This window comes from Anser cygnoides, chromosome 9 (assembly GCF_040182565.1).
Source record: "Anser cygnoides isolate HZ-2024a breed goose chromosome 9, Taihu_goose_T2T_genome, whole genome shotgun sequence".
Taxonomy (NCBI): Eukaryota; Metazoa; Chordata; class Aves; order Anseriformes; family Anatidae; genus Anser; species Anser cygnoides.
The window spans coordinates 18,135,446-18,145,703 of NC_089881.1; the positions used below are offsets into that span (position 1 = coordinate 18,135,446).

The 10,258-nt window shown below is 38.9% G+C and overlaps 1 protein-coding gene across 20 annotated transcripts in view; it reads left to right on the top strand.

The window, feature by feature from the left end:
• MCF2L2 (MCF.2 cell line derived transforming sequence-like 2) overlaps positions 1–10,258 on the top strand; it is a 167,538-nt gene that overhangs the window by 74,545 nt on the left and 82,735 nt on the right. For all 20 annotated transcript variants that reach the window (XM_067002231.1, XM_067002239.1, XM_067002230.1 and 17 more), the window contains 3 exons: positions 69–246; positions 8,423–8,526; positions 9,401–9,489. In XM_067002231.1, coding sequence (XP_066858332.1) covers positions 69–246; positions 8,423–8,526; positions 9,401–9,489 — 371 coding nt within the window. The remainder of the gene's footprint in view (positions 1–68; positions 247–8,422; positions 8,527–9,400; positions 9,490–10,258) is intronic.

The window sequence follows — 10,258 nt, forward strand, 5'->3', positions numbered from 1 at the left end:
CAGAAGTCATCTCAACTTGCTTAGTCCAGCACTGACAACCATCTGCTGTTTGCCTTTTCTTTGCCTAGGCCAATGCCCAAAGAATTCTACAAAAACTAGAAGATGTACAAGAAATGTTTGACAAGAGGCAAGTGAGTCTGAAGAAACTGGCAGCCAAACAGACCCGGCCAGTACAACCTGTTGCTCCACACCCTGAATCTTCCCCAAAGAGAGCATCACCAAAGACTACGAGACCGGCAGCAGTAGGTAGGCCATGAACAGCTGCTTTCAGATACACACCAGTGTTTTTCTTGCATGGTCATGCTTAATTTTTGTCATCAGAATGAAAACTTGCATTTGATGTTCAGTGTCAACCATGTAGGCCCAAAAAGTTAAAACAAATGTGAAACAATTTATCACTAAAAGCATATAAGCAAGGGTGAACCAAAAAAAAAAATCAGGCTCTTCTTCTTAGGTCTAATCTACAGAGCATATTTCTATTCTGTTTCTCATTCTGTTATATATTGCTAATTTTTCCCTGAAAATGCAAACCAGGTTAGTCACTGCAAGTATGTAAAGTATGCATGAGGAACTCTGTTAAATTGCACATACAGTGATGTGAACATTTGGCTTTAAAAGATCACAATCCCTCCAGTTTCAATTAGATACTGCAAAGCTTTGTACATCGTTGGTGACATTGACTCATTGGTGTGATTTTTTTGTTCTTTTGTTTTTCCCTCCACATAACCGTTTAGTCACTTTCTAGAGTTGTACTCTACTAACGAAAAAAGTTGAATATTGCTTCTGGTTGGAATTTACAGAAAGTTCCTGATTTGAGGTTAGCATTTTTAACCAAGTTACCCATTTTCTGCAAAAGGAACGTGGGTGAAGCTAACTTGAAGCTGTGCATCCTGGAGGCCAGTCACCTTGCACCTGGTGGCAGGAAGGGGTTAACCTTTTCAGCAGAGATGGTTGTGAGAAATTAAAAAAAAAAAGACCTTCAGGGCTTTTTAACAGGGAACCATTATCTAAAAGGCTTGGGAAAAAAATTAGCATTAAGAGCATACAGCAAGCTTTGATTTTTCATCAGGAAGATTAGGCAGGCCAGTAGCCTGACCATTTTGCTTTCTAGGCATACTGTCACAAGCTCATACAGATGTCCCTGTTGCTCTCCTCTGGTCCCCAACATTCATCCTTTCCCAATGCCAGTTTGACATCTTTACTTTTTTCCCCAAAACCTTGCTAGCTGTGGTCTTAACATGTAGTTGCTACCTCAAGTTTCATTTTCATTGTTGCCTTAAAGCGAGCTAAAACCACAATGCCTTTGAAGAGGTCTTGCTCTGATACCTACATCTGCTAGCAATGTGTTCCACTCTTGCACCGTTGGCAGTCAATTAGCTGCATGAATTTTTAAGTCTTTGAAAACTCAAAGAACTGACAGTAAAAAAGTAGTAGTTAGTTTTCCATTGCGTAAGTTAGTAGAATGTGGAGAGTTCTGGAGATCACCTAGCCCAATCAACTCTTCAGAGCAGCACTAACTTTAAAATTCTTCAGGCCACTAGTGCTGAAGCAAAGAGAGTTGCAGAAAAATGACATTATGGGACCAGTAGGTCTAAGCCAGTTAGTCCTTGTTAGTGGCAGTAGAGTTTTAGAACGGCTTTCACCAGTTGTGAAACTGCACCTCCAGACTAAAAGCTAGTCTTGCATTTCTGTTTATGCATGCAATCTCTGTGTTTCTTAAACTTTTCTTGTCATTTTAGAGCACTAGCAGATTTTTTTCATTAAACCTTTGGTATAAATAGAACCTTTAAAATAGTCACTAGTATAGAAATGACAATACTTTAAGTTTTGATTATTGTTCATACACCCCATCCAGTCCTCTCAGCTACTTTACAGAGAATCGTGACATGTTCCCTTGCTCTGATCCTTGCCTTGCTGTTCAGTCTTATATAACACAATACAGGAGATAACTGCGTAACAAGGATTACATAGCTTCTGATGTCCTGTTGTGAATTAATAGGTAGATGATATTTAATTTGAAAAGTTACTCCAGTTGCCCTCTGAGGAGATGCAAAGTGTGACCCAGGCCTGTTCAGATATTCATAAGTAGGCTGTATCATCTCATTCAGATTCTTTTTGTGCCTGAAGATGATTGACATAGAGAAATGTACAAAGAAACAGAAGTTCTTGACTTTCTACAGCTTATCCTAGGACTTAAAAATGGTTACTTTAACTGCCATTTACATGGAATCACAGAATAGAATCATAGAAACATTAAGGTTGGAAAAGACCTCCAAGATCATCTGGTCCAACCATCCCCCTACCACCACTATCACCCACTAAACCATGTCCCTAAGCACCAGCTCCAACCTTTCCGTAAATACTCCCACAGACAGTGACTATACCACTTCCCTGGGCAACCCGTTTCAATGCCTGACTGCTCTTTTTGAGAAGAAATATCTCCTAAATTCCAACCTCAACCTCCGCTGGCACAACTTGAGGCCATTCCCTCTTGTCCTATCGCTAGTTATCTGTGAGAAGAGGCTGACCCCCAGCTTCCCACACCTTTCTTTCAGGTAGTTGTAGAGAGCAATAAGGTCTCCCCTGAGCCTCCTCTTCTCCAAATAAATAACCCCAGTTCTGTCAGCCACTCCTCATAAGACTACATATTCCATGTAATAGCATCACTTGGGTCTTACCCAATTGTTCACTACAAAGAATCATTCTTTGAATTTCCTGAGTGCCATTTCCCACAGAATGCCAAAGCACTTTGCAAATGCTGTGTTACTGGTAAGTATTTTCATCTCTCTTTTGCAGAAAGAGAACCAAAGCACAGATCAACTAAGTGATTCACCAAAGTGTTTCACAGTCTGAAACTGAGATGTGGCTGAGAACAGAAACGGGCACTGCGTTGTTTCGGTTTATCCCGGCAGGCAGCTAAGCACCACACAGCAATTCGCTCAACCCTCTCACCACACAGCGTGGGATGGGGGAGAGAATCAGGAAAAAGAAAGTAAAAGCGTGTGGGTTGAGATAGACAGTTTAGTGGGACAGAAATAGAAATAGAAATGGTAATAGTAGTAGTAGCAGTAGTAATAATAATAATATGATGTACAAAGCAAGTGATGCACAGTGCAGCTGCTCATCACCTGCTGACCGATGCCCAGCCTGTCCCCAAGCAGCAGTGTCTATCCCCACGCCCTCCCACCCCCAGCCAGTCTTCCCATATTAATTGTTCAGCATGATGTTATATGGTATGGAATATCCCTTTGGCCACTTTGGGTCAGCTGTCCTGGTTCTGTCCCCTCCCAGCTCCTCGTGAGCCCCTAGCCTCCTTGCCTGCAGGGTGGTGTGAGAAGCTGAAAGGTCCTGGGCTTAACGCAAGCATTGCTCTGCAACAATTAAAACGTCAGTGTGTTATCAACATTATTCTCATCATCCTAAATCCAAAACACAACATCATACCAGCCACTAATTAATTAATAATAAGAAAGATACCCCATATTAATTGTTAATATTAAATGAGTCCTACTCCAAGCCTAGAAAATGAGGCTGTGATATTCTGTTCTTCTTGAAGCTACCCTCTGTAGGAATTTCCTCTGTGCCATTTCTTCACATTCACAGGATCAGCGCAGAGGCAGCATTTACATATGGGTATAATTTATTGAGAATCATCTTGTAAAAAGGAAAGAGGCTAAAAGCTCCTTCTTAAAACAGATACTGTACTTCATTGTTATCCAGGACATACCTGAATATTTGTAAAAGCTTGCAAAATGAAATAGGCAACAAGAAACTACCACCTTCCTAGGATGTGTAAACATAAAGGCAGGCAAAGGCAGTAAGATGTAGTCAACAGAAACAGAAAACCAGAAAGGCGCTTGTCGCTAGGCAGCAGATCTAACAATACCAGGACAGCACTGCAACGCTCGTCTGTGAAAGCAAAGAAGTCACACTCATTCCAGAATAGATTTTGTTTTGTTTTGTTTTGATTTGCTGACTCTCTATTTCCCTAACAAGGAGTGGTAGGGAAAATTCACCCCAGTTCAGAGTGCTAATGGAAAAATGTTAACAGATGTGAAGGTTTAAGCGTGAAATATTCCGTCAATGTATCTGTGACACACTTCATTCTGCCTGTGCATATACGTAGATGCACACGAGCAAAGCTGATAGCACATATGAGAGAAAGGGCAGATTTCTATCAGGGAAATGACTGAGAGTTTTTCATGACTATGCATTTATGTCCTGTGGTGGCTCTTGGCAGAGTCTTAGCTCAGTGAAGATCCACGGAAAGGCAGCTCAGAGCTGCACTTTAAACTCTCCCTCATGCAGGCTTGCTCCCAGTGCTTTTCTTTGGGTCTGGAAATCCTGAGGCAAAACGTGAAATTCATTCAATTTTTGCTTGAAGCTTTTGGTTTCACAAAATGAATTTGTGAATTTCACAAGGGCAGGCCTGCTCAACAATGGTACTGGAATTATGATGCTCAACAACAACAAAAATATACGCCAGTCTATATGAGTTGCAATTAGTGCAAATTTTATCTATAGGAGTCTGCTTAAATATCATTCACAAATCAACCCAGAAAAGACAGGAAACTCTGCTGACCCTTCTATAACAAATGCCTTGAAAAATTTTAGTGGTATATATGGCATCTTATTTCAAGAAAAACTCTGTGCGCTCCCAGTGGAAGCCTGCATGAATTAAGCTTTCCCAAAGACTATCTTACTTAGCTGGACATTTTCTTGGAAAACTTTAGTGGAAATGATTCAGCCATCTCAGTGATCAAGGCAGGGAAAAGTGTTTTGTTTTAATCACCTTTGTAGCCAAGCTGAAACATGGCAGTGCCAAATGGTTTTGTCCCTTCTTAAAGTTTCCAGATTTGGTAGAATTTTAAACACTTGGAAAAAAAAAAATCTCAGCTCATATATGTTCATTATGGATTAGCTTGCTACACTTTGGCTCCTACGGTCTCATTTCTTTTGTTGTCAGCAAAAATGCCTGGAATCCAGAGACATAAGATGTTTCTCATCCCTCTGCACTGCTGGTTTCCTTAGAGAATGATCTCGTAGCAGCTTAAACCCTTCTTAATGGAGGGCCGTTTTGGTCTCTTTCTCCTCTCCTCTTTGCCCAACACAGCAGTGTGTTTCTGACTGCTTGACGTCAGTACTTACAGTCACATAACTTGTGGTTGGATTTTTTTATTTAATTTATTTTTGTTTCTTTTGGCTAGTTCAGCTCCTCATCATCCAGCTGAAAGAAATGCAGGGCAGACAAAAAAGAGGTGACAAAAGCGTGTGGCCAGAGGTTGGGAAGAAAGGGAGAACAGTACCAGCCCTAGCTCAGATGGGTTTCAACTGTTCTGGAGTCGTCTCTGAGACCGTGCCAGTTTACTGCTGGTTTTTCTCCTGCTGACGTGAGAGAAGTAGCAGTAGGGGTAAAGTTCCGACCCCAATAAAAACCCATGTAGGTGTTAACTTAGTGGGGGTTTGTTTGTTTATTTATTAGAGAGGTGTTTTTAATAACTAGTGCAACTACATAAAAAGATCTGCGTTGAAAAGACAGTGAAAGACTGAAATCAGAATTGCTGGGCAAGGCATGTGCTCTTAAACATGCGAAGTGGCATATAGCAGTCAGTAATCTGAAAGATCAGTTCTAAAAATGTCAAGTTGGTCTTCCATATTAGTCTTTTTCTGTTTTGATCTTTATCTGTGGAAAAGCCTGTTACTTCTGAGAACTATTGTGAAAACAGCTCAGCAAATATTTATGAAGCACTTGAATTGTAAAAAGGAACCCAGAAAAATTTACTGTCAGAGCAGGGATTGGAATAGTTTATGGATAGTAAGGCTCTGAGCCCCTGCTGAGAAATACAGATAAATCAAAACACTGAATAGCTGCTCATGAATTCAGTGGGTTTTTTTTGTTTTTTGTTTTTTCTCCCCTATGCACTGAATGAGGCAATAGAATAAATCCTTAGGGAGGGGGAGAAAAAGTAATAAATGTGCAACACACTTGTCGATGGTTGGACCTAGATGCCTGAACACAAAAGGGGCAAAATGAGTGTTGCAGGTGTAGCTTTACTTCTGACATCTTTTCTCTTCTGATCACTATAAAATATTCACATAGGGATTTCTTCTTGTGCAGCATGAATGTGAAATACAGGAGCAGAAATGTCAAAATTTCTGTTAGCTCATTAAGCAAATAATATGTTTAGCAGCACATCACACATACAAAATCCATGACTCACCATATGAGTTTATTAGAAGGCCAACTTGGAACATGAAATTCGTACAGGGGGAATACAGCTGGAGGCTTTTCAGTCCTTTAAAGAATAAAACCTAAACTGGTTCCATCTCATTTAAATGTGTACGACTGCTCATTGGATCCCTTCCAGCATTCCTCACAGTCACTAATGCATAACACTCTCTAACTAATAACATCTGGATAGGGGATTAAAGGAGAATGTCTTGCAAGAGGCTGGGGATGTGTGCAGGGAAGTGAAGCAGCAGAGAGATTAGCTGACTCAGAAAAGTCGATGAATGTGATTTTCATTAATGGCTCTTGGGAAAACACCAGTTTCTGTAGCTTAAGATATTTCTGTAAAGAGAAAGAGAAAAGGAAAAGATGCTTTCAATTTTGTGGCTTTAAGACTACTATCACTATGACCAAATCTGAGGAAACCAGGCAGTGTGTCTTCTTAGAGAAAAATACTCCACTTACAGGGGGCCTCACTCTGTGCTTCTTATATGGGCAGATTTTCAGGAGGTTCAACAGCAATTTTGCTAGAGCAGAGAAGTATGGACTCTATTTCCTAAGAATGGAAAATACTTTCTGTATGATATGTGATGAACCTTAGATGCTTGGAAAGATGTTTCTTTAGCTGCCTTGGCATGCTGCTTTGTCATCAGCAGCACAGAAAAACACTATTAAGTCATTAATTATCTTCAAACCCACGTTCCTGTGGGACAGCATTTGCTGCATGCCCCAATAAACAGTTTAGCACACTAGTCATTTCCATGCCTATTCTAGCTGAACGACTTTGAAGAACATTTCAGCTCAGTCCTGGAACCATAAGCATCTAATCAATTTCAGCCACTGGTAGCTGCCAGGCCACACTGTTCTGTTGAAGAAACCTCCTTAAACTTTCCAATATGAAGTCAATCTGAGGAAGTAACAGGCCTGAAATGGACACTGCCAAGTCTTCATGTCATTCAACATGGACTGATAAAAAGGGGAAGATTTAGGGAAATTGGAAGATTTAGGGAAGAGGGGGAGGGAAACTGCCGTAATTCTCTTCCCAGCTGCATGATAAGGCAATTGAAAAGACACAGTAGAAGAAATGTCAGCTTCTGTTATTATTGTCTATGAAACAAATATGTTGTCCTTTTGGTTGTATATAATTTGGGGTATTTGTGTTGTTTTGTTTTTGTTGTTGTTTGTTTGTTTTTTAAATATGTTAAAAGGAGAATTTAATGACAGGAACACTTAAAAATCTGTCAATTTCACAATCTTAGGTTCTTTGCCTGACCCAGCAACTTACATCATTTCATCTGGTATCCATATTTGTTTTTACCACGACATGCATGCTCGCTTGTATTAATTCAAGAAGATACTAAGAAAAAGGGAGAGCACTGTTTGCCTTGTACTTAGACAACATGCACTGTGTACCCATTACCAATTTAACACAACTAAAGATACGAACTGTAACAGAAATTATTTCCTATTTAAGTCAAATATATGAGTTCCCTTCTCACCACTCATTCAAACAAACACTTTTCTTTAGACGGCAGTCTCAGGACGAGTGGTTAAGTTGTTAAGGATGATTTTCTAGTAGCATTCGATGACTGCTGTAAACTGGTTTTCAGAGCCTGCAAGGCCGAACCAACCTGACACGACAGCGTATTCTGCAATCATTTTCCCAGATTTGTTGTCATTATATACACGGTCAGAGTGACTTGTTGAACACTTGTAGTGATTACTCCTTTGAGGCTTGTTCATGTGATGAAACCTTACAGGGAACAATCCTTTATAGTCTGACTTTACCAACCCACTACCAAAACAAAAATGTTCTTTCTTTGGGAAACCACACAAGTAGCAAACCATGAGCTTAAAAACAATCAAAGTGAAAATTATCCAACTGTTGATACAATTGGCTAAGATTTACCTGAGCTATCCTAAAGATGGTTGCCAAGGAGGAAACCAAACCATGGCAGTCATTACAGCATGAAACTGTACATGCCGATTTGAGACACAGTGGAGGACTGAACAACGTAGCCCATTCCCTCATGACAGCTGAGGCTTCACCACTACAACCATGGTTCAGTTCTCTAAGCCAGGTGTCAGTTATCAATGACACGGAAGGAAGTTTGCTCGTTGTTTTTATTAAGAAGTAGGATTTTGAGTTTTAGCATGAGTTTGCTAACGTTACTTTCTTTTTGACCTCTTCAGCTACCAACAGGAGGTCCACAGAAATTTCCTGCCCTCCAAAGTCCATCTCTGAGGCAGAGTTATCGAAAAAGAAAAGTATTAAGAAGACTAAAGGTGGAATTAAGGTATAAGTCTCTGTTTTGGGAACATTCCATGTTGTGAGATAATTTAAAACAAAATAAGTGTTTACATATTTGTACTTATTTAAAAATAGAAGAAAAACATTTGCAAGTCCTTTGCAAAACACTTTTTACACTTCACACTGCAGTTTAAAAGTTACTAGATACCAGTGTTAAGATTTTTAAGATTTATGCTCATGTATGTGAAAAAACAAGTTACACTGAAGTAGAAATCACTTTCAGAGGATGAAAGGGGCAATGTGGAGAGAATGTCCAATGATGATACATTAAAAGTACCCCTCCTTTGTTATAGCACATGAACTATTTTGTGTCCCAAACTGAAATTTTATTCTAACTCCTCTGAAAGGTGTGTTATGTTCAGAGTTTTACAAAATTATGTAGTTTTCTTCATTTAAATATTTTCTAAGGTTATTCTATACCCAAAGGGGGAAAGACTAGACATTTAATACTTAATATAAACAACCATCATTAACAACAAAATTCCACTGTTAACTGTTACTGCATGAGCAAGTAAGGTTCAGGGAAATGCATTTTACTTGTGTATCTCTGTGATGAGATTTGTTGCATATGCAGCGCCACTTACTCAGTCTTTTAAATAACATTCCTTTGCTGTAATTTTCTTCCTTGCATGAAGATTCACATTATTAGAACAGCATATCATTAGAATAGTTTATCAAAATAGTCTACAACATACCAATCTATTTTAAGAGTTATTAATTTTCAATTCGCACATCTAAGTCAATTATTTTAACTTGTCAAAGACTGGTGATGTGTTTTTTATTCTTGTAAAGAATTAAAGTTCTCTAAATAAAAGTATCAGTGATTAAGTATTTTCACATTGCGTGTGCTTTTCATTCAGATCGAAGTGATGCATGAAGCTAGTCAAGGGGGATCTAGCAGAGTCTTGGTGATGAGCGAAAGCGATGAGAACCTGTCAACAAGGAGGAGGTAAGGCTGTATGCTTTAGTCATTATGTGACATAACTCCTTAGAATAAGCCTTGCACATATCATTTAGTAGTAGTAGTAAAGATCATCTCCTGTTCAGGAAACTCTCATTTGAATATACGCCTTTGAGACACTTCTATTTTTCAAGTACAGGTAGTAATAATCTTGTCTCCCTTTCTAGAAAGCCTTGAGAAAGATTATATTAATTACATAATCTAAACAACCAAATGCTCAAGTCATTTAATTTAACAAGAAGTGCCAAGCAAATCCAATTTTAGTTGAACTTCACTGTCTCTAGGCCAAAGAGAATAATTTAAAACAAACTGCAACAAGCCCACAAACCAAACCCCATACTCCTTACTACCTCTATTTCTTTTGTTTTCTTCAGTATAATTTAAATAATTTATACATACGTTATGCCTGTCTTACACGGGTACACACTTAAATTGCTTGGTACAGGAGTACATTTCTGAAAACACTAGCTTGTTAATACACCATGCTATGCAAGTCAGAGACAGCAAAATGCAACTTATCTGAATTTGTAGTAGGTTCAAAGTAATCTTATATACTCTGAAAATAATGTCTATCACTGGTTACCAAGCTATCAGTTAGTTTTCAGAAAGTACAAAATGAGATTTGAAATAGAATTTATTTAGGTAGATACACATCTCTACAGGAATGATTGCCTCAAGAGAGCATATGATTTTGGAAGTTAATATTAACAATAGATTAAGCTTCTAGTACTAGGCAGTTTTCCCACAGCTTTAAACC